This window comes from Hyla sarda, chromosome 6, assembly GCF_029499605.1.
Source record: "Hyla sarda isolate aHylSar1 chromosome 6, aHylSar1.hap1, whole genome shotgun sequence".
Taxonomy (NCBI): Eukaryota; Metazoa; Chordata; class Amphibia; order Anura; family Hylidae; genus Hyla; species Hyla sarda.
The window spans coordinates 74,290,115-74,314,580 of NC_079194.1; the positions used below are offsets into that span (position 1 = coordinate 74,290,115).

The following is a 24,466-nucleotide window of genomic DNA, read 5'->3' on the forward strand; positions in this document are numbered from 1 at the left end:
GGCCGGTTGACGTAAAGAGAGCGAGTGGTTTGTATTGTTCGGCTCCGCCTCACAAACTGTACGTGCGCGCGTATTCCATATCCGGGAGCCGGATGTGATGTAGCTGGTCGTGGGTTTTCTGGGTCTTTTTCACACGTGGTGAGGACGAGACGAGGTCGGAGCCATGAAGCGTCCTAGTAAGTGACCGACCTGTGTGTGCGAGGGAGGCGCTCTAATCCCTTCACAGTCTATGACTACACTCCCCATCCCTTGTGTCCGTCTGATGCTAGATTATAACTCCCATCATGCCCTGACACGTGTCTTGAACACCAGCCTCTGCCAAACTAAAACTCCCAGCATGTGCTGACAGCTTAATAGAAAGGTGGTTTCCAACCAGGGTGCCTCCAGCTGTTGCAACACTAAAACCCCCAGCATGTGCTGACAGCTTAATAGAAAGGTGGTTTCCAACCAGGGTGCCTCCAGCTGTTGCAACACTAAAACCCCCAGCATGTGCTGACAGCTTAATAGAAAGGTGGTTTCCAACCAGGGTGCCTCCAGCTGTTGCAACACTAAAACCCCCAGCATGTGCTGACAGCTTAATAGAAAGGTGGTTTCCAACCAGGGTGCCTCCAGCTGTTGCAACACTAAAACCCCCAGCATGTGCTGACAGCTTAATAGAAAGGTGGTTTCCAACCAGGGTGCCTCCAGCTGTTGCAACACTAAAACCCCCAGCATGTGCTGACAGCTTAATAGAAAGGTGGTTTCCAACCAGGGTGCCTCCAGCTGTTGCAACACTAAAACCCCCAGCATGTGCTGACAGCTTAATAGAAAGGTGGTTTCCAACCAGGGTGCCTCCAGCTGTTGCAACACTAAAACCCCCAGCATGTGCTGACAGCGTAATAGAAAAGTGGTTTCCAATCAGGGTGCCTCCAGCTGTTGCACAACTACAACTCCCAGCATGCCTGGACAGCCTTCGGCTGTCCAGTCATGCTGGGAGTTGTAGTTGTGCAACAGCTGAAGGCGCCCTGGGTGAAAAACACCAGCATAGAAAATCACCCTTCTGCCTTTTTTTTTTATTTTTCTCGAACTATTGCAAAACTACAACTCCAGGCATGCCCTGACAGCCTGTGTGTGTGTTCCTGGATGCATATTCCTAAAGCTTTGTAAAAAGTTTAACCCCTTAAGGACCAGGCCATTTTATACCTTAAGGACCGGAGCGTTTTTTGCAATTCTGACCACTGTCACTTTAACCATTAATAACTCTGGAATGCTTTTAGTTATCATTCTGATTCCGAGATTGTTTTTTCGTGACATATTCTACTTTAACTTAGTGGTAAAATTTTATGGTAACTTGCATCCTTTCTTGGTGAAAAATCCCAAAATTTGATGAAAAAAATGAAAATTTTGCATTTTTCTAACTTTGAAGCTCTCTGCTTGTAAGGAAAATGGATATTCAAAATATATTTTTTTGGGGTTCACATATACAATATGTCTACTTTATGTTTGCATCATAAAATTTATGAGTTTTTACTTTTGGAAGACACCAGAGGGCTTCAAAGTTCAGTAGCAATTTTGAAATTTTTCACAAAATTTTCAAACTCACTATTTTTCAGGGACCAGTTCAGTTTTGAAGTGGATTTGAAGGGTCTTCATATTAGAAATACCCCATAAAAGACCCCATTATAAAAACTACACCCCCTAAAGTATTCAAAAAAACATTCAGTAAGTGTATTAACCCTTTAGGTGTTTCACAGGAATAGCAGCAAAGTGAAGGAGAAAATTCTAAATCTTCATTTTTTACACTCGCATGTTCTTGTAGACCCAATTTTTGAATTTTTGCAAGGGATAAAAAGGAAAAATTTTTTACTTGTATTTGAAACCCAATTTCTCTCGAGTAAGCACATACCTCATATGTCTATGTTAATTGTTCGGCGGGCGCAGTAGAGGGCTCAGAAGGGAAGGAGCGACAAATGGTTTTTGGGGGGCATGCCGCATTTAGGAAGCCCCTATGGTGCCAGGACAGCAAAAAAAAACACATGGCATACCATTTTGGAAACTAGACCCCTCAGGGAACGTAACAAGGGGTAAAGTGAACCTTAATACCCTACAGGTGATTCACGACTTTTGCATATGTAAAAAAAATATATATTTTTTTTACCTAAAATGCTTGGTTTCCCAAAAATTTTACATTTTTAAAAAGGGTAATAGCAGAAAATACCCCCCAAAATTTGAAGCCCAATTTCTCCCGATACAGAAAACACCTCGCATGGGGGTGAAAAGTGCTCTACTGGCGCACTACAGGTCTCAGAAGAGAAGGAGTCACATTTGGCTTTTTGAAAGCAAATTTTGCTCTGGGGGCATGCCGCATTTAGGAAGCCCCTATGGTGCCAGAACAGCAAAAAAAACACATGGCATACCATTTTGGAAACTAGACCCCTCGGGGAACGTAACAAGGGGTAATGTGAACCTTAATACCCTACAGGTGTTTCACGACTTTTGCATATGTAAAAAAATATATATTTTTTTTACCTAAAATGCTTGTTTTACCAAAAATTTTACATTTTTTAAAAGGGTATGAGCAGAAAATACCCCCCAAAATTTGAAGCCCAATTTCTCCCGAGTACGGCGATACCCCATATGTGGCCCTAAACTGTTGCCTTGAAATACGACAGGGCTCCAAAGTGAGAGCGCCATGCGCATTTGAGGCCTAAATTAGGGACTTGCATAGGGGTGGACATAGGGGTATTCTACGCCAGTGATTCCCAAACAGGGTGCCTCCAGCTGTTGTAAAACTCCCAGCATGCCTGGACAGTCAACGGCTATCTGGCAATACTGGGAGTAGTTGTTTTGCAACAGCTGGAGGCTCCGTTTTGGAAACAGTGGCTTACCAGACGTTTTTCATTTTTATTGGGGAGGGGGGTTGTATAGGGGTATGTGTATATGTAGTGTTTTTTACTTTTTATTTTATTTTGTGTTAGTGTAGTGTAGTGTTTTTAGGGTACAGTCGCACGGGTGGGGGGTTCACAGTAGTTTCTCGCTGGCAGTTTGAGCTACGGCAGAAAATTTGACGCAGCTCAAACTTGCAGCCGGATACTTAATGTAATCCTCCGCCCATGTGAGTGTACCCTGTACGTTCACATTGGGGCGGGGGGGGACATCCAGCTGTTGCAAAACTACAACTCCCAGCATGTACGGTCTATCAGTGCATGCTGGGAGTTGTAGTTTTGCAACAGCTGGAGGCACACTGGTTGTGAAACACCGAGTTTGGTAACAAACTCAGTGTTTTGCAACCAGTGTGCCTTCAGCTGTTGCAAAAGCTACAACCCCCAGCATGTACGGACAGCGGAAGGGCATGCTGGGTGTTGTAGTTATGCAACAGCTGGAGGCATACTACTTTGGCTGGGGATGCTGGGGATTGTAGTTATGCAACAGGTGGAGACACACTGGTTTACTACTTAACTCAGTGTGCCTTCAGCTGTTGCAAAACTACAACTCTCAGCAGTCACCGACAGCCAACGGGCATGCTGGGAGTTGTAGTTATGCAACCACCAGATGCACCACTACAACTCCCAGCATGCACTTTAGCTGATTGTGCAAGCTGGGAGTTGTAGTTACACAACAGCTGAAGGTACACTTTTCCATAGAAAGAATGTGCCTCCAGCTGTTGCAAAACTACAAGTCCCAGCATGCCCATAAGGGCATGCTGGGAGTTGTGGTGGTCTGCCTCCTGCTGTTGCATAACTACAGCTCCCAGCATGCCCTTTTTGCATGCTGGGAGCTGTTGCTAAGCAACAGCAGGAGGCTGTCACTCACCTCCAACGATCCTCGCCGCACAGGTCAGTCCCTCGTCGTCTCCGCCGCCGCCGCTGCTCCTGGGGCCCCGATCCCAACAGGGGCGCCGGGGATCGGGGTCCCCAGCACCCGGGGTGCACGTCCCGCACCCGCTCACGTCCTCCGGAAGAGGGGCGGAGTGGGTTGCGGGACTGACACCCGCAGCAGGCGCCCTGATTGGTCGGCCGGTAATCCGGCCGACGAATCAGGGCGATTGTGAGGTGGCACCAGTGCCACCTCACCCCTGCTGGCTCTGGCTGATCGGGGCCGTCTCTGACGGCCCCGATCAGCCAATAATACCGGGTCACTGGAGACCCGATTGACCCGGAATCCGCCGCAGATCGCTGGACTGAATTGTCCAGCGATCTGCGGCCATCGCCGACATGGGGGGTCATAATGACCCCCCTGGGCGATATGCCCCGATGCCTGCTGAACGATTTCAGCAGGCATCGGGGACCGGCTCCGCTCCAGATGGTTGCGGGGGGCCGGTAAAACACATGACGTTCTCATACGTCATGTGTCCTTAAGGACTTGGAAATGGAGACGTATGAGAACGTCATGTGTCCTTAAGGGGTTAAATAATCTTAAATAGGGTCACATTCACGTTGTGGAGCCTCTGGCTGGAGATGGGGGGGGGGGGGAATAAAATAAAAAAACACTTTAAAGCTGTGGACATCAAACTGTTCCAAAACTACAACTCCCAGAATGCCAGGAGTTGTAGTTTTGCAACAGCTGGAGGTAAACAGTCTGGAGACCACTGCCTTATGCTGTCACAGGCCCTTGCTAAGGTTGTTGTAGTCAATAAGTCATGCTGGGGCTTGTATTTTTTTTATTTTTTTCCCATCAACTTTTTTTATTTTAAAGGTATTTTAGGGTACTGCTGTAATACTACAAATTTCTTTTCATTATGTTTTTATAGCATTCCAGAGTGTTCTTGCCCTAGAGCGCCCCCCAAATGAGGTGTTTAAAGTCAGATACTACCTCAGCACATTTTAGGACAAGATGAATCAGATCTGCATCTAATCCTCCATAAATATATAGGGGCTTGTAGTGTAAACACGGGTAGTCACATGAAATGGGGGGGTAGTAGTAGTTCTAAAAGATCCAAAAATAAATATCCCTATTATCCTTTCAAATCTTTCTTAAATGTACAGGTCTCCTTGACACTAGAGATGAGCGAACTTACAGTAAATTCGATTCGTCACGACCTTCTCGGCTCGGCAGTTGATGACTTATCCTGCATAAATTAGTTCAGGTGCTTTGGTGAGCTGGAAAAGCTGGATACTGTCCTAGGAAAGAGTCTCCTAGGACTGTATCCACCTTTTCCAGCCCACGGGAGCACCTGAAAGCTGAACTAATTTATGCAGGAAAAGTCATCAACTGCCGAGCCGAGAAGTTCGTGATGAATCGAATTTACTGTAAGTTCGCTCATCTCTACTTGACACCATTTGCCTTTATACCGTAACACAGGGTTTCCCAACAAGGGTGCCTTCAGCTGTTGCAGGAGGCGTCCTGATTGTGAGACACTGTCCTATGAGCTGTGCAGTGGTGTCTGGAGCTGCCGGGCTCCCTTTAGGAATATAGTAATAAATAAATAAATCACAGGAGCATTTGCATTGTACCATGTAAATGTCTGTAGTGATTTTCTTCCAATATAGCAGTGGTCTTCAACCTGCGGACCTCCAGATGTTGCAAAACTACAACTCCCAGCATGCCCAGACAGCCGTTGGCTGTCCGGGCATGCTGGGAGTTGTAGTTTTGCAGCATCTGGAGGTCCGCAAGTTGAAGACCACTGCAATATAGGGATCCCACAAAGTAACCCCCTTTTAGTATGAAGACAAGTGTCCACTTCTGGGTGTAACAGATGGTTTACACAATCTGGATTTAATAGCATTGGGGAAAAAAAAAAAGAACCATTAAAGGGGTACTCCACTGGAAAACGTGTGTTTTTTTTTTTGTTTTTTGTTTTTTTTAATCAACTGGTGCCAGAAAGTTAGGCTGGGTTCACACTACCTTTTTCAACTACGGTTCCCGTATACGTTTTCTATCAAAAACCGTATGGGAAATAAAACGGATGGAACAGTATGGGAAAAAGTAAACCGTATGCGTTTATAAACAGTATACTGTTTTTAAAAGTGCATACTGTTCCGTCCGTTTTTATTTAAAAAAAAAACATATGTTTTTAAAAATTCTGTCCATTTTTAATGGGAGGGGTCTTTGGTGGGGACTTTAGGATGCAAATGCGCATGTGCAGAGAAAAAACGCATCCGGTTTTGCCGTATGGAACCGTATACATGTGCTTTTCCCATTGACGTCCATGTTAAAAAAAAAAAAAAAAAGTATACGGTTGCAATAGGGTTTTAAAACTGGAGTCAAAACCGTGGTTGAACACGGTTTGGAGTACTGTTTTAAAAACGTATTGCAAGCAAACCGTACGCAACCGTAGGCATCAGTGCATACGGTTTGCAATGCTTTGCCTATGTTAACCGTTTTCAATACCGTTCAATACGTTTTCACTAATGAAAACGTATGCGGGAACCATAGTTGAAAAACGAAGTGTGAACCCAGCCTTAAACAGATTTGTTAATTACTTCTATTTAAAAATATTTATCCTCAAAGTACTTAGCAGTTAGATGCTCCACAGGAAGTTGTCTTCTTTTTGAATGTTTCTGTCTGACCACAGTGCTCTCTGCTGACACCTTTGTCCATATCCGAAACTGTCCAGAACAGGAGAGGTTTGCAGTGGGGATTTGCTTCTGCTCTGGACAGTTCCTAAAATGGACAGAAGTGTCAGCAGAGAGCACTGTGGTCTGACAGAAAGGAAATTAAGAATGAAAAGAACTTCCTGTGGAGCATATAACTGCTAAGTACTGGAAGGATAAATATTTTTAAATGAAGTAATTTACAAATCCGTTTAACTTTCTGGCACCAGTTGATTTAGAAAAAAATGTTTTCCAGTGGAGTACTACCCCTTTAAAGTGGTCCGTCTGGGCGCGTAGTCACACAAAGCCTACACTTGAAAAATTAGATGCCACAGGCGAAAAAGCCTTCACTTAAGGAAATTGCAGTCATTGACAGTAAGGCTTAGTTTCCACTTTCCCCCCCCCCCCCCGCCGCCCGCATCTATAAATTATACAGAAGGATCGTGACGGGTGTCAGAAGTGACACCCGGGGCTCTGTCATTTAGTACAGGTTCTACTACTCCCATAATGGAACAGTGTGTTCCATGCTGGGAGTAGTAGTACTACCTTAAAAATTTACAAAATTAAGATACGTCAGTGCAGGGGACCATAGAAGAGCGGCCGGTCGCGTCTATACATTATACAGGAGGATCACAGCAAGTGTCAGGAGTGACACCCGGGGCTCCATGCTGGGACCTGTAATACCTGCATTAAGATCGCAACAGGTGTCTATTAACCGGTTGCCGATGAAGGATGAGCCGGCTGGTCCTGAGACGACAACCATTGCATGGCGCAGGCTCCTGACTCGTGCCCGCAGTGCGATCGAGGAGCAGCGATCCACTTCTGAGGTAGCCGGAGGGCTTTCCTCACCTGCTGCGGCGGCACCTGCGCTCTGAATGATAAAGCTTGGCAGGACCTTATTAAAAGTTTAAATCGCCCCCCCTTTTCCCAAATTCCATACAAAAAATGTGGTATCGCTGCGTGCATAAATGTCCAAACTATAAAAACATATTGTTAATTAAACCGCACGATCAATGATGTACGCGCAAAAAAATGCCAAAGTCCTAAATAGCTTATTTTTTGGTCACTCTTTAGATCATGAAAAAAATGAATAAAAAGCGATCAAAAGGTTCGATCAATACAGATCAATAAAAAAGTTACAGGGGTCAGAAGATGAAATTTTTAACGTATAAATGTTCCTGCATGTACTTGTGATTTTTTCCAGAAGTACGACAAAATCAAACCTATATAAGTAGGGTATCATTTTAATCGTATGAACCTACAGAATAAAGATGGTGTCATTTTTAATGTGTAGAAACAGAAGCCCCCAAAATTTACAAAATGGTGTTTTTTCATCAATTTTGTCGCATAATGATTTTAATTATTTTATTTATGGAATGATCGCATCGGGTGCCAGAAGGGACCCCCGGGGCGATGTCTTAGCACAGGAACTACTACTCCCATCATGGCAGTGGTCCATGCTGGGAGTAGTAGTACTACTTAAAAAATATAAAAAAAAAAGTGAAACACACATGCAAATGTAATTTATTTTTATGGTTTTTTTTGTCGGCTACATTTCTAGTGCCCTGCCCGCACAAGTAAATGTATCACTGTTTAAAAATTACTAAAAATGTGGTTATAAAAAAGATACATTTGGTTAATACATGTTTTTTCCATCACTACTGCATCCTTTTATATATTTTTTTGTACCTAACAAATGTTGAAAAAAAGGTAAAAGGGGCCAAACATTCAATTTCCACTCAAAGGCAAAAAGCCGCAAAACAAGGTTTATTTTGCAACAAAGTTATCAAATGCTGAGACCTTTTGATAAGTCTGACGCATCGGCACCAAACCACTACCCAAAGGAGTTGTGTAGTCTGCTGGAAGGGGGCGTGCTGACCCCATCATGGAGTGCTGGCTGACACGCCCCCTCCATGTACCCAATAGAGATACATGGAGGGATTGTGCTGGCTGCGGCTTCCTGCGCGGGTTGATGGCCGTGTCCGACAAACTGCCGGGGGCCGTGCAGGAGATCGCGGGGGGCCTAGCACTCAGGCTCTACAAAACTCAACTACAACCTGCTGTGAAATGAAAATCCTAAGCACATGTCTACATGTTATGGGGATTTATTGTGGTTGGGACTAGGGCTGGGCCGTGTGACCAAATGTGTGTATCACGTTATTTTTGTCAGTTCCACTGTATATAACTGTATTTCCTAGCCCCCCCCCCAATATTATCAGCCCACATCCCCATCGGGGTAAATACTCGCATATCACAAGCGCTGACCTCCTCATCCTGTTTGTTGCGGCCGCCAGCGCTGACACTCTCTATACTGTGCGGTATCCCTATGCCCGGGCTGCAAATGGTAAACAAAATGAACTTTAACCCACGTTCCTACGTCGGCCTTACGCTGGGGACGGGCACGTCGGAGAGCCGTCAGCCTATCACAAGGCCGCAGCGATGTTCCGCCTCGGCCGGTGATAGGCTGAGCGCACTGTCATGTAAGGAGCCGGCTTCTTACATGACAGTGGGCTCAGCCTATCACCGGCCGAGGCGGAACATCGCTGTGGCTGGTGATGGGCTGACGGCTGTCCGAGGTTTCTGTCCCCAGGAAACAAGTGAGGCCGGTACCGGACCAACGGGAGGGGAGTTAAAGTTTATTTTGTTTTGTTTTTTGCAGCCCGGGCATAGGGATACCGCACAGTATAGAGCAGTGGTCTTCAACCTGCCGACTCCCAGATGTTGCAAAACTACAACTCCCAGCATGCCCGGACAGCCAACGGCTGTCCGGGCATGCTGAGAGTTGTAGTTTTGCAACATCTGGAGGTCCGCAGGTTGGAGACCACTGGTATAGAGTGTCAGCGCCTGCGGTCGTAACAAAAAGGATGAGGAATGCAGCGCATGCGGGTGACATGTAAGTAGTACCCCGATAGGGACAGCGCTAGGCTAATAATTAATTGGGGGGGTAGTCACATATGATTAGTTCCCCGATGTGGGGAAAGCGCAGCGCCGGGCTGATAATTAATTCATTCCCGAGAAGGAGGGGCCAAACCGGTATTGCGGTATGGGTTACTCATATCGTGCAGCACAAAAATTTCGGTATGAACCGGTATACCGCCCAGCCCTAGTTGGGACTGACTAATATTTTCCTAATTTAATTATTTTTTCCCTTTTTTTTTTTTTCCAGAGTTAAAGAAAGCTAGTAAGCGCATGTCATGCAGCAAACGTTTTAAAATCCAAAAAAAGGTAAGTGGTACTAGTTGTATGGTATTGTATGATGACTGATTCGGGAGGTTACTGGTGATATACTTCCAGGACTGCAATCTGTATTTAATGAGATTCTTCTTTTATAAGGTCAGGGAACACAAGCGGAAAGTCAGAAAAGAAGCAAAGAAAAAAGGTATAAATAGGAAGCCGAAGAGAGACATCAGCATTCCAAATAATGCGCCCTTCAAGGAAGATATCTTGCGGGAAGCAGAGCAAAGAAAGCAAAGGGTAAGTGCTTTCTAATTCTGATGATGTCCGAGAGCTGTACTCAGGTCGTTTCAGTGCTCTCATAGGAGATAATGGAGCGCATGCCAGCTGCAGCACGCACTCTTCACTGAGCACTGGGTCCTGTCCTGGTGATTGCAAGGGGCCCCAGTGGTGTCAGACCTCCCCCCCCCCCCCCCCCCCCCACTGCTCAAAAAGTAAAGGGAACACTTAAACAACACAATGTAACTCCAAGTCAATCACGCTTCTGTGAAATCACACTGTCCACTCAGGAAGTAACACTGATTTACAATCAATTTCACATGCTGTTGTGCAAATGGAACAGACAACAGGTGGAAATTATAGGCAATAAGCAAGACACCCCTAATAAAGGAGTGGTTCTGCAGGTGGTGACCACAGACCACTTCTCAGTTCCTATGCTTCCTGGCCGATGTTTTGGTCACTTTTGAATGCTGGCGGTGCTTTCACTCTAGTGGTAGCATGAGACGGAGTCTACCACCTACACAAGTGGCTCAGGTAGTGCAGCTCATCCAGGATGGCACATCAATACGAGCTGTGGCAAGAAGGTTTGCTGTATCTGTCAGCATAGTGTCCAGAGCATGGAGGCGTTACCAGGAGACAGGCCAGTACATCAGGAGACATGGAGGAGGGCACCAACCCAGCAGCAGGACGGCTAACTCCGCCTTTGTGCAAGGAGGAGCACTGCCAGAGCCCTGCAAAATGACCTCCAGCAGGCCACAAATGTGCATGTGTCCACTCAAACGGTCAGAAACAGACTCCATGAGGGTGGTATGAGGCCCGACGTCCACAGGTGGGGGTTGTGCTACAGCCCAACACCGTGCAGGATGTTTGACACTTGCCAGAGAACACCAAGATTGGCACATTCGCCACTGGTGCCCTATGCTCTTCAGAGTGAAAGGTTCGCACTGAGCACATGTGACAGACGTGACAGTCTGGAGACGCTGTGGAGAGCGTTCTGCTACCTGCAACATCCTCCAGCATGACCGGTTTGGCAGTGGGTCAGTAATGGTGTGGGGTGGAATTTCTTTGGGGGGGGGGGCGCTGCACATCCCTCCATGTGCTTGCCAGAGGTAGCCTGACTGTCATTAGGTACCGAGATGATATTCTCAGACCCCTTGTGAGACCATATGCTGGTGCGGTTGGTCCTGGGTTCCTCCTAATGCAAGACAATGCTAGACCTCATGTGGCTGGAGTGTGTCAGCAGTTCCTGCAAGAGGAAGACATTGATGCTATGGACTGGCCCACCCGTTCCCCAGACCTGAATGCGATTGAGCACATCTGGGACATCATGTCTTGCTCCATCCACCACAGACTGTCCAGGAGTTGGCGGATGCTTTAGTCCAGGTCTGAGAGAACATCCCTCAGGAAGACCATCCACCACCTCATCAGGAGCATGCCCAGGCATTGTAGGGAGGTCATACGGGCACGTGAAGGCCACACATACTACTTAGACTCATTTTTTACATTACATCAAATCTATATCAGCCTGTAGTGTGGTTTTCCACTTTTTGAGTGTGACTTCATATCCAGACCTCCAGGGGTTGATAAATTTGATTTCCATTGATAATTTTTGTGTGATTTTGTTGTCAGCACATTCAACTATGTAAAGACGAAAGTATTTCATACGATTAGTTCATTCATTAAGATCTAGGATGTTATGTCAGTGTTCCCTTTATTTTTTTTGAGCAGTGTAATTTTTGCCAGACATCTCCTTTTTAAGTCCCATTCAGAAGAATAGGAAAGTCACAGAATATTCTGCAACAAATATGCCCTCTAGGGAGGAGACACTTTATAACTTGTCTGGCAATGGATCACAAAATAACCTGCATTCCTTTTTATTTCAGAGAGAGGAGTTAAAAAATCAACAGAAACTTGAAAGACAAAAGGAGGTTGCAAAGAAAAGAAAACTGGAAGAGAAAAAAGAGAAACCGGATGAGAAAAAACAGAAAGTAAAGGTAACTTGGTACATTCTCTTCATAGCACTGTAGTCTTTATTGCCTACATCTTGATGTATACATGTGTTTTTCTCAACTGTTACTTTAATGTGGGGTCCTTTTTACTCCTAGAAGAAAAAACCTGTTGTGGCAAAGCCAAAAAAGCCAGCTGTGAAGAACCCAACCAGATCTATGTGCGAACAAGTCAACAAGGTATGCATATTGACATTTAATGAAAATCTAGGGGGAATGGAGAGCTGACTGCTTACCACTGAATTGTCATGGAGGAAAGTGATTAAGAATGGTCTAGACAGCCTCTCTATATTTTGCTGGTAATTTAAAGGGGTTCTCCAGTGCTTACACATCTTTTCCCCTATCCAAAGGATAGGGGATAAGATGCCTGATCGCGGGAGACCCGCCACTGGGCACCCCCGGGATCTTGCACGCGGCACCCCGTTTGTAATCAGTCCCCGGAGCGTGTTTGCTCCGGGTCTGATTACAGGCGACCACCGGGCCGGCGGCGTGTGGCGTCACACAGGGGCGGAGGCGTGACGCCACACGCCGCCGGCCCAGTGGTCGCCTGTAATCAGACCCGGAGCGAACACGCTCCGGGGACTGATTACAAACGGGGTGCCGCGTGCAAGATCCCGGGGTGCCCAGCTGCGGGACTCCTGCGATCAGGCATCTTATCCCCTATCCTTTGGATAGGGGAAAAGAGGTGTAAGCACCGGAGAACCCCTTTAAAGGGATTATCCCTACATTAGGGACGCTCACCGACCATGACATCGGAGGCCCATTGTCTGCTACTTTATTTAAGACAAAGGTCTCCAAAGTGTGGGCAGCTCTGGAATGCCTGTCTCAATAGAGAATTAATTTCTGTGCGGACTTCGCAGAGACATTGAACATGTTGAATGTTTTTGCGTACGCCGGAATCAGGATCCATTGGTTGAGCCACCACCACTAGTCTGACTTTAATAGTGTCTTTAGGTTTATACCCAATGTAATGACCACAGATGTACAAATACAGATCTGTTTTTGTCTATAGGTGATTGAGGCAGCGGACATAATCTTGGAAGTATTGGATGCTAGAGATCCTTTGGGCAGCCGATGTATGCAGGCAGAGCAGGCCGTGCTTCAGTCTCCCAATAAGAAACTATTACTTGTGCTCAACAAAATAGGTAAATGTTATACTATATGTTCCTGTATTGGCCTTATGTTATAGACAGATGCTGAGAAATGAGGAAACTTAATGAAGTCTTATCTCACAGTGAGGACTCTCAGATCCAACTCTGATCTCATATCTGTCCACTGCAAAAAATGAAAAAAAAGACTGTTCCCATGTTAATAAGATGTCTTGTTCTCTATTTCCCCCACAGATTTAGTACCCAGAGACAATCTTGAAAAGTGGCTCCAGTTTCTTAACAATCAACTTCCAACAGTTGCCTTCAAGTGTTCTACACAAGTGCAAGAAAGAAATTTGGTAAGTACATCCTAGAACTGACTAGAAACCAGAGTTCATACAAAAATACGTATCGGAGCAAGATTGTCTGTATTAGTAGCTCAAAGAAAAACTGACTGTGCCATCTCTTACACTACCCTGAACATACAGGTTCATAGTGCGGGTGATACTGATAAAAAATTCACTTTACCTGGAAAAAAACCTCCAGCCCTTCCTGAGCAAATCTGTATTTTTCCTTATATGCAAATTTAACTTTGTGAACAATGGAGGTGGTCTCCTCACTTTTGACCAATGTCTGAGTATTGCTGAGAGGGCTGGAGACCAACTCTATTACATAGAAAATGACATTTGCATATAAGATAAAATACAGATTGCTCATGAATGGCTGCACTGTTTTAGTTAAAGTAATTTTATTCAGCTGCTGTTTTATGTTTTAGCCAAAGATAGGGGCTCTATTCGTGATTTTTTTTTAGATGATATTTTCTTAGTATGCGCTGTGTGATGAGCTGTCAATTCTGACTCTTTGATGAGCTCAAGATCCAACTCTGAAATTAGCGCCTTTTACTGTAAAAAGAACTATTATGGCCACTGAAATATCTAGCAATCTTTTAATAACTTTTTGTTTCCTTTTTATGATGCTGCTGAAGCCAGGTGTTGGAAAAAAGAGGGGTCCTAACTGCATTGACATATCTAAAGGCACTTTGTCCTATGGTGCGGCTTCTCTACTAAAAATTCTTCGCAGTTTGTGCTCTCCGCAAACTGAAACTATTAAAGTCGGCCTAATAGGTAAGAGTGCATGCTTTACAAATTGTGTAATGCTATATGATGTATTTACAGGGGTATCGGGGTCAGTACTCTGTGGGTAACCTTCAGATAGTGGCTGTGTCCGGAACAATAGTTAGTGTGGTACTAAACACCATAACCACCCAACCTCCACACACACACGTTTGAATGCATATTGTTACAAGATTTGGTCTGGAATGTAAATCTATCGGCTAAATATTAATCAGGCCAGTTTACATTTCATTTATATGAAAGAGATCCTGAACATGTGAATGGCGGAGATATGAGGAGAGCTCAACAGTCTGATGTTTCTGATGACTATCAGATCCAACTCTGATCTCCTTCAGCACATCCTGTAGGTTTTGCTTAGATTTTATATTGATTATCCAAATATAATTTATTAATTTTTTGCTTTCTATAGGATTTTCAAATGCAGGGAAGAGCAGTTTAATTAACACATTGAAGCAATACAGAGTCTGCAATGTGGGTGCAGTAAGAGGAACAACAAGGTAAGAACAATGTCATTCAGCGGCGTAGTCCTTGAGCTGTGTCTCTCCAGCTCTTGTGAAACTACGTTTGCTGCCATGCTGTGAGGATTATAGTGTATGATGAGGGACTGGAGCTGACATTCCCATGGAGCGTCCATTCAATCCAACGCTGATTCTTCTGTAAATTCAGTTTTTTGTTTAATCTGCTTTCTGGAACACACTGGTGCTACAAACTGACTTACTGTATTTTCAGGATAATGCAAGATGTGAACATTGATGGGCGAATCAAGATTATTGACAGTCCTGGCTTAGTCGTATCTCCTGATAACCCACCTGCGACTCTCTTAATGAGAAGTGCTTTTCTAAGTGATGAAGAAAATCATATGGACGGTGTCACTAAGATTCTAAAGCATTGTGATAAACAGCAGGTAGGCAGTCATCCTGTACAGAAGCTTACTAACTTACTAGAAATCTTATGTGGGAGCAAAGGAAAGGGCTAGAATACAAAGATGTTCCTGCCTCCGCCGCTCCCTTCTAGTAGAAGACTGGGGGCCCCATACTCGATATGACGTGGTGCCCTAGCGGTTGGACCCACTCGATCAGCATGTTATCCCCTATCCTTTGAAAAGAGGCCAACTTAGATTGGGAAAACCAATTTAATCACTGGCTGAGGTGGGTCACCTCTGCGGACCTGGCATAGTCAGAACTGCAGTTACAGGGTATTTGGCTAGATTAGTATTCTTGGTTTTTGTTTTTTTAATCTTGGCTGTCCACACTTATTTTGCATATTTTAGGGGAGTCTGGTTAGTTTACATAAAAAATAAAATGAGTTTAGCAGAGTGGTCATTTCCTGTGTTGAAAAGGGACCAGGCAATTGGGTACCTTGGGAGCTTTGGATTGGAGGCTATAATATTGCACATGGTGACTTTTTGCCTTAAATGAGCACTGTCAGATACAAAAAAAAGTTTGTTTTAAAGCATGCAAAACAAATAGGTTTTGCAATTGATTTCATTAGAACATTTTCAGTATTTAATACCAAAAAAGCCAGTCAAACAACTGCCCTCCCCCCTGCCTGGACACATACTAGTCCTGCTGTGTCCATGAGTCATCACCTATGTCATGGACACACTTCCTTAATTGACAGCTGTGAGTGCAGGGCTCATAGCTGGAGGAAAAATCCTCCCACTATCAGCTTGTGTCCCGCTACTGTCATTGAAGACAAGCTGGGAGTTGTAGTTTTGCTAATGCTTGGGGAGATGTGAGCAGACAGCATACTGAGGGAGGGGGCGGAGACCTGCACAGTGCAGCCACGCCCCCTCAATTTGAGAGGAATTCAGGCTGGTGAGCTAAATTAAAAGTGTAATAAAATAAAAAATAAAGTTGCTAGACACATAAAAATTAGATGTACATGGTCAGGATTAGGTACTGAGTGATATATTTAAAATAAAAAACATTTTTTTTTTTTTTTTTTTTGGTATCTGACTCGTCCGCTTTAACCTATCGCACACTCCTCCGTATTTATGTCCTAAAAAATGATTGACAGTTTTGAATTTACAAATTCTAGTGGAATTTAAATTTAAAAAAAAATTATTTTATTGTGTTTTGATAGATTATGTTGCGGTACAATGTTCCAGACTACAGAAATCCTCTGGAATTTTTAGATCTGCTTGCTCATAAAAGAGGATTATTGAAGAAAAAAGGTTTGGCCGACCTGGAGGCAGCAGCAAAATTCTTCTTAAATGATTGGATGGGGTAAGCCGAAAAAAAATATATACCTTATCCAGAGGAATACATGGTGGTTTAGTGTCTGACAATAAAATACTTGTTTCCGTAGAGCCAAACTTTGCTATTATACTCAGCCGCCTGCATCATTCACCTCTCACATTGATGACAAGCTGACCTCTGCAATGAAGAAAGCTGTTAACTGTAAAATTATCGAAGAGGAAAATAGAAGGAATATTAAAGGTATTTACATTTTTATAAAAATATTGAAAAAAAAAAGTTAAGGTAAAGAGGTACTCTGGTGGAAATAACTGTACCCATTTAACCTACATGTGGATGTTGATCATACAAGTTGTAACATGGTATTTTAGGATTGCACAAGGCTCGTCCATGCAGAGCATACTTTCTTTTTTTTTATTCACTTTTTTCTTTTTTTTTTTGTACAATATATATATATATATATATATATATATATATATATATATATATATATATATATATATATATATATAATATTTTCAGACAATATTGTTACATGTGATAGAATAATATGTTGAAAGATGAAAATCACATGAAGGACATCTGCAGCAAAATACAACTTATCCCCTATCCACGGGATAATTGTCTGATCGCAGGGAGTCCGACCGCTGGAACCCTCCGCGATCTCCCAAACGTTGCACCCCCTCCCCATACTGTTCTGTGGGAGAGGTGGGGAGGCACGAACATTACATGGAGGAGGCGTGTCGGCTGCGACGGCACGCTGCAGCCCGCACGCCTCCTGCACAGGAGAGCCGTGGCCCCGTGCAGGAAATCGCAGGGGGTCCTAGTGGTCGGACCCCCGCAATCAAACACTTATCTCCTATCCTGTGGATAAGTTGTATTTTTTGCTGCAGATGTCCTTTAAACACTTAGCAGAGTGTTTTGTATTTTTTTTCTCGGTTGCCTTATTGGGGGACACAGAGACCATGGGTTTTATGCCGCTGACACTAGGCAAAAAAAAGTCTGCTCCTCCCAGCAGGATATACCCGCCCACAAACACTGAGCTAATCCGTTTTAGCTTAGTGTCAGTAGGAGGCAGACACAGGTCTGGAGCTCTCTCCACACCTGGTCTTTTCTTTTTTTCATTTTCTAGCTAGGTACGTCTAGTTAGCATTTTTTTCCTTTTATAATTTTTCTAGGTTGGCGCTACCTGATCTCCCAAATGCGACAAAGGGTCACTGTGCATAAAGTATAGGCCGCAAACACCTTCTCGCCAACGGTCAGTACCTGGCGGTAGTATCCTGGGTCCGGGTTCCCCACTATGGCAGCTTGGCGTGATTCAGCGTGGCATTTAGCTGACTGACGACTTCAAGGGGGAGTATGAGAAGATGGAGTGCGCGGGTGGTTGGGGTTCTCTCCAATGCCCAATGGAGGACGAGCTGTCTGGGGCAGCTGCTATTCCGGTACTCCATGGTGTATGAGAGTTGACCGCTGTACAATGGACCCCGCTGCACCATCCATAGAGGTTGGGTCGTCTGCCATAGCTGCTATTCCAGTACTCCACTTTGAGTGAGAGTTAACTGATGTAGCATGGATCCTCTACACCATCCATAGAGGTGGCGACATCTGCCGCACCCGTGGTTGCATCTTCGGTACCCTGCTATGTCAGAGTTGACTTTTGTTATCAATCCCTCTGCAGGGTCCATGGAGGATGTTATGTCCGTGCCTGCAGTCCTGGTGCACCGCAGAATGTGGGTGTTGTCAGAAGGGTGTCCTTCCATGCACCCAGGTTTCCCAGACGTCCATGGGAGCATGCTTTCTGTGGCTAAATTCTGGACCCCCGCTACCGGTGGGAGACAACCAAGCGTTGTGTCCCTGCAGGTGCAAGGGACCTTCTATGGCAGCAGCATCCGCTTACATGGGTGATGTCCCGTTGGTTTGCCGTAGAATTGGTTTCTAGTACGAGGGATCCAGTGAGTGACCCTGCGTATTCCTACGGCACTCTGGTGATGGCATCCGCCTTTTTTACCCCTTGGAGGGGGGGGGGGGGAGATATCATTGGCCTCCTTGTGCCAGTGGCTCATGTGTTTCCTGCTGTAGCCTACACAGCACAGGGTCTGTGGCGGGGAGCCTGCTCTAGCTGTTTCTTTTCCCTCCTTGAGTGGAGTTGTTTGCAGTGTCTCTGCCATTGCTGAGGTACCTTCATTTCAAGGTTTAGTTGGCTCTGGCTTGTCCAGGGTTTCCATTCCCTACCCCAGGGGACGCGCTTTGGTAAGCTTTCTGCTCCAGCTATTTTCTCCGTCTTCTATGGAAAGGGTGTATTAGTGGTCCGGCTAAGCACTACTATTGCCTACTATGGGATGCCTGTTGTTGCTCATACCTCTTGGCTTGCACCCCTGGAGTTTGGGTGGAGTTTCATAGGTTTCTGCTATTTCAAGGGCAGTCTTTGCATTTCTCCTCCTCTTCTAGGCAGAGTGCTGTCGGTCTTCTATGCTGCCTGTGGCTGATTCAGCCATCTCGTTGAACCCTTCCACTACCAGCTTGGGGTAGCTTATTGGGTGTCTGCTATCGATGTTCAGCCCTCGCACTTCCCCTGTCTTCTAAGGGATTGTGTGGCCCTTGTACGGTTCCTGCCTTTGCTTTTGCAGCCTTTGTCCTCCGATCTTTATTCCGCTCCTGCTCTCGAGTTCTGCTGGATTGGCTTAGTTGCAGCGGTTTCCATCCTAGCTTTCACATTGACCCTCTCTAAGGCACGTTTTGGTCCTGCCAGGGAAATTTCTGTTTTCTCCCCTCTTCTCTGGGTGGGGTTCGGTTGGTTCTTGCCAGATCCATACCCGGGCGTCTCCAGCCCATTGCACTTCCCTCTCTCTCCCTGTCAGGCTTAGTGTCTCTAGGCCTCCCTCTTGAGGCCTTTCTGTTCTGGGTGCATTTTAGGCTCCCTGGGATACCTTGCCAGTCTCAGATGTGGCAAGTCACTCCTCCATTTTTGGAGTGTCCATTGTCCTTTGCTTGCCCGCCAGTCTAGGTGGGCACCCTCCCGCGCTCTGGTAATGTCTTCTTTTCCTCGCCTTGTTACTTTGGTTGGGTTGACATCTCGCTGGGTCCCCTCGGTCTTCCTCTCGGTCCTTCTGGGTTGTTGTTCTCTCGGTCATCCGGCAGTGGAAAGAGGATGTACAGCGGGAAAACTAGTGTATAAAACAAGTTTATTCCATAGTAATATGCAGTTACTGGTGCGCGTTTCAGCCTACATAGAGGCCTTACTCATACTCTCTCTGTCATCCAGTCAGTTCCGACCATTGAAGTCCCCTGCTTGATCGGCCTGGTCTATACCCCTAGTCTCTTCGGTCTGTGAGTGCTGGGTGGCCCAGTGACCTCAGGGGTAGCGATGCCTTTTTTCTTTTGGCCACTATTCTCCCCTTGGGTAGGTCACTCCTTCCTGGCAGCCCAAGAGTTTATCTGGTCCCTCTGTACTTTACCTTTTGAGGCTCTCCTTGCCTTGGGCTCTCTTCCGGATGGCCTTACCATGCCTTGCGCTCTGGTGGTTATTCCTGATGCTTCCACCGTTCTGTTGTGGGTTCATGTTTCTGGTCTTGGCGGGGTTCTGTTCCCACTCTTCTCCGCCATTTCTCTGCAAAGGCAGTCTTTTGTTCGCCATTCCATGTCCTGCCCCAACCTAGGTGCTCGTCAGCTGGAGTGTTCACTCTCGCTTGAGTTTCTCTGCCTCTTGGTTTGGGACTCCCAGGGTCCCTCCATTTCTTCCTGGATCTGGGATCCTCTGTTTCTCTGGGTGATGGCTCTGGGGTTCCGGATGGCTCTGCTCCTTCCCTCCGGTCTATTTGCGTTCCTCCTTCTCCCTCCGGAGTAGGAGGGGCACGGATAGTAGGGTCTCGGGGTAGAGGGCCTGCCGCTTGTCCTGGTTGCCCAGTCTGGCTTTACAGGCACAGTGCACCTTGTCGCTCTCATGGCTATGCCGCGTACTCTTGGGTTCTCCCTTCCTAGTTTTTTTTTTTTTTTTGCCTAGTGTCAACCTCCTAGTGGACAGCAGCACAATACCCATTATCTCGGTAACCCCCCCCCCCCCCCCCAGTGAAGGCTACGAGAGATTTTACGGTGAGTACAAAAAGAAAAAAAATCTCCTTTTCATTACTTCTATCATAATTTGTCACAATTATCAAAACAAAGCCGGGTACACACTGTAAGAAATTTGAAAGAAGATCATTTAACTAGTACACAATATTAAGAGTATCATGTGGTACTGAGAATTGATCATTTAAATAGAATTATTAGGATCTGATCTGCTTAATAAACTTCTGGTGATGAACCTGTTTGTGGGTTTTTTATTCTTTAGCTGTTAGAAACCCAACTCCCTCCAGCAGTATCTCTTTTCATTATTCTCAAATAACCAATGGAATCCTTGATGTAAATGAAATCAAAGTGGAGGATCAAGTGCTCTCTGACCAGGAGGAGGAGGAGGAGATGGAAGAGGAGGAAGATGTCAACAAAGATGAAAAGGCAAGTAAAAAAATAAAAATAAAACTAGCATTCTGAAATAGAAAGTTCCATATTTTTAAAACACACTTTATAGACCATGGTTTCCCATGTGTTCCTCCAGCTTTTGCAAAACTACAACGCCCAGATGGCCGAAGGCTGGGCCTCTAGGTGTCTCCTTTCCCGGCAAACTGCTGGACACTGCCAGTTGATAGGGGAGTTTTGTCTTTAGCAGTGGAGACATTGAGACAGAACATAGAAAGTGGGGTGGGGCTTAGCTTGTGCTATGTGCAGGTTAAATCCTGGACTGTGTATGCACAGTTCTGCTGGGAGGCCACATGTAAAAGGCTTTCCCTTTTCTCTCTGACCAACCATGAAGTTCTATGGTAGCAGTTTCTTTAGAAAATGCTTGTGTTCGCTATTTAGTCTGTGCTGTCCGATGAAATGTAAGCCAGCCCCCCCCTTACTTTAGCTCTCAACCTTATCAGCAGGCTACATCATAGACCAGGGTTGCTTTTGTGATTGTAACCCCCACCCTTGCTCTGTTCTTTGACTCTGCTGCTGTTTGGTTCCTTTCAGCTCTCATAAGACCTGGCAAAAGCCAACGATTTACCAAAAAGTCACTTGACTTTTTGGCTTCTTACATTAACAGTGTCAGTTCTCAGGACTATCGCAGCAGGTCTCGGGACTAAGCTTTGGTGTGATCTGGATGATATGTCAAACATGTTTTACAAATGCTTTGGTCATCACATCACACTTAACAATTTAATATTTCCAGTTAACACCTAATATTGTGCTTATTACAATATACATATGTTTGTGTGTGTGTATAATTTTTTATTTATTATAAAGTTTTATTTTACTATTATATTTTACAGAATGAGATGCCAGATGCAGAAGAAGAAAAGTCAGGTATGCAACAAACCTAAGGAATTCTGTTCATACATTTTCCGGAACAGTCATAAATAGAGAGATGGCACACTGTTGTTGAGTTATGGTGCAAAAAGTGCTCAAAATATATTCATTTCAAGTGGCTATGTATTTTTGCAGATTTTCTTGCAGGTCAACTTTAGGTGCTTTTATGCATATGCAACATTTTGGGCAAAGGGCCTTTTCTCAGGCAATAGAGTGAGTGGACAACTGAGGGCTGCCAGGGTTCTACACCTGGTCCACACACTCTGTTGCTTGTGACAGGGCCCGTAGCAATCACATACCATTTAAGAGGCATTCTCTGTTAATGTAATTTATGTTGGCCCACAAAAGTGCTGTCTTAAGGGCTATTTATGGATCTGTATTCCGAACCCATATACAGGGCTGTGGAGTCGGACAAAATTTTGGGTTCCTGGAGTCGGCAAACAATGCACAAACTCCTACTAAATTTAGATTGGAATGAATAAAAATTTTTTTAAAAAAAAGGTTATAATTAATGACTTCTCTACTTTAAGAATAAAGACCAATGCATGCAGTGCCTCACGTAACCGCAAAACGAACACGTTAAGTGACCGTGAAGAAGCATGCTTTTCATGTGCTTCACTATATAGCACACAACGCACAATTGGGAGCGGCAATACTTATACTTTCCATAGTGTTGTGTTCTGCTGTTACAGGGAACCCATGGGTAACCTAGCCTCTCACTGATAAGGGGTTAAGGAAATGTTTTTTGCAGGACTAGAGGCAGTGAAGGGAATGAAGGGTCAATAGTTCAAGACTGAAGCTGTAAACCTTTGGAAAAACTGCTGCCATTCAGTTAAGGCTATAAAAACTTGTAAACTCGATTGTTAGCTTAAAGGGGTACTCCGCACCTAGACATCTTATACCCTATCCAAAGGATAGGGGATAAGATGTCAGATCGCCGGGGTCCCGCTGCGGGTCCCCCGGGATTGCCGCTGCGGCACTGCGCTATCATTACTGCACAGAGCGAGTTCGCTCTGTGCGTAATGACGGGCGATACAGGGTTTGGAGCACCGTTTTGTCATGGCTCTGCCCCTCGTGATGTCACGGCCAGCCCCCTCAGTACAAGTCAATGGGAGGAGGCGTGGCGGTCTTCACGCCCCCTGCCATAGACTTGCATTAAGGGGGTGGGCCGTGATGCCACGAGGGGCGGAGCTATGACATTACGCTGCTCCATCCACTGTATCGCTCTGTATTCGTCCCCCGAACTCGCTCTGTGTAGTAATGAAAGCGCGGTGCCGCAGCGGCGGGACCCCGGGGATAAGATGTCTAGGGGCGGAGTACCCCTTTAAACTTTAAACATGACTATGGGATTCTTCTAGGGAAATCATGTTTTATAATAAATGCCCCTTCCTTGATCCTCCCACTGCCGCAGATCAGCACACACAACTGTTCAATACAGTAGACTGTTGGCTTCCCAGCCAGTAGTCCTGTGGTAATGACAGGTATGTTACCTTTCTTTCCTTCAAGGAATGTATAACATACATTCGCATATTAATACAGGGGAGTCTGAGTTGGAAGTACAGAAAACTCCTGAGTCGGAACATTTATCTACCGACAATGTTTCTCAACCATTGTGCCTCCACCTTTTGCAAAACTACAACTCCCAGCATGTCCAGACAGCCAAAGTTTTTTTTTTTTTGCAACAGCTGGGGGCACACATAGCTGGGGGCACACATGGGTTGGGACATGCTGCCATAGAGTGTGATAACCGAAGACCTTGTTCTTTAGCAGACTTTAGGCTAGGTCATCATGACACAGCATTGCTGCAGATTTTACCTGCTGACCTCACAGGTAAGATCTATAGTAGATTAGAGTGGCGGGCAAGTGGATGACAAATCTCATTTACATACTGCAGAGTCTATGTGGAACATGAATGGTGCCGCTTATTTAGCTGTGGATTAGTCAGATATTTTCACCTCAATATAGCAGGAGTGAAATCTGCAGTAAAATGTGCATTATAGGATACACAGCATATGATTTATTTTTTGTGATTGTAGATCCAGCCTTAAAGGCAGGGCTGGTAGAAAATGTCATTAATGACATTTACCTGAAAGGGGAAAAAAAAGTGTGTGTGTATTTTGGGCAATTTTACTTATTACTTGCTATGAACACTTTTTCTTATTCCTTTTAGAATCGAAGGAGAAAACGGTGAAGTCGGTCAGCTTTGATAAACCAGCTGAAGCAGAGAATGATGATTATGACTTTAATGCCGATTTTAACTAAAACGCCAATGGTCGCTCGGACAATAGTCACTGTATATAGAATGACGTTTTATGTGGATTCTGTGAATCTCTATTCATTATGTACGTTTGTTTTTGCAAGTGTGGTATGTGGAGAATATCACTTGTGTAATAAATATTCTGAATCCACACTGAGTGCGTTTTTTGACCTATCGATATAAATTCATAGGCTGGACTCTTAAAGTAACAGTTTAGTGGCGATTTTTTGGACGACAGTGCCCATTTAATGGGACATCAACAGCAATATTGAAATAAAGGGAGGGGGGAGACCATTACACTCTTACCAAGTCTTGGCAAAGGCCAAACCCTTGGATGACAGTGTTAAAGGGATACTCGCCCCTAGACATCTTACCCCCTGTCCAAAGGTGTTCATTTAGGGCGACTGGTATAGTGCTGGAGGCTCGTGAGGTCACAG

The 24,466-nt window shown here is 45.1% G+C and overlaps 1 protein-coding gene and 2 non-coding genes across 4 annotated transcripts; all 3 read left to right on the top strand.

Moving 5' to 3' along the window:
* The first annotated feature begins 33 nt into the window (after positions 1–33).
* GNL3 (G protein nucleolar 3) lies at positions 34–24,176 on the top strand. Of its 2 annotated transcripts, none has more exons than XM_056524163.1 (15): positions 34–176; positions 9,679–9,737; positions 9,846–9,986; positions 11,849–11,959; positions 12,074–12,151; positions 12,984–13,116; positions 13,315–13,418; positions 14,045–14,183; positions 14,602–14,689; positions 14,922–15,096; positions 16,278–16,420; positions 16,503–16,633; positions 20,718–20,881; positions 21,736–21,769; positions 23,943–24,176. In XM_056524163.1, exons 1-15 carry the CDS (start codon positions 164–166, stop codon positions 24,032–24,034), a joined length of 1,605 nt encoding a protein of 534 aa, XP_056380138.1. In that variant the 5' UTR covers positions 34–163; the 3' UTR covers positions 24,035–24,176. The 2 variants fall into 2 exon arrangements, with proteins under 2 accessions (XP_056380138.1, XP_056380137.1); XM_056524162.1 differs by having other exon boundaries at positions 35–176; positions 12,071–12,151.
* On the top strand, positions 13,170–13,244 carry LOC130277838 (small nucleolar RNA SNORD19). The gene has a single exon (XR_008845601.1). It is a non-coding gene; the product is annotated as a small nucleolar RNA SNORD19 (small nucleolar RNA).
* On the top strand, positions 14,459–14,530 carry LOC130277837 (small nucleolar RNA SNORD19). The gene has a single exon (XR_008845600.1). It is a non-coding gene; the product is annotated as a small nucleolar RNA SNORD19 (small nucleolar RNA).
* Positions 24,177–24,466: the final 290 nt, after the last annotated feature.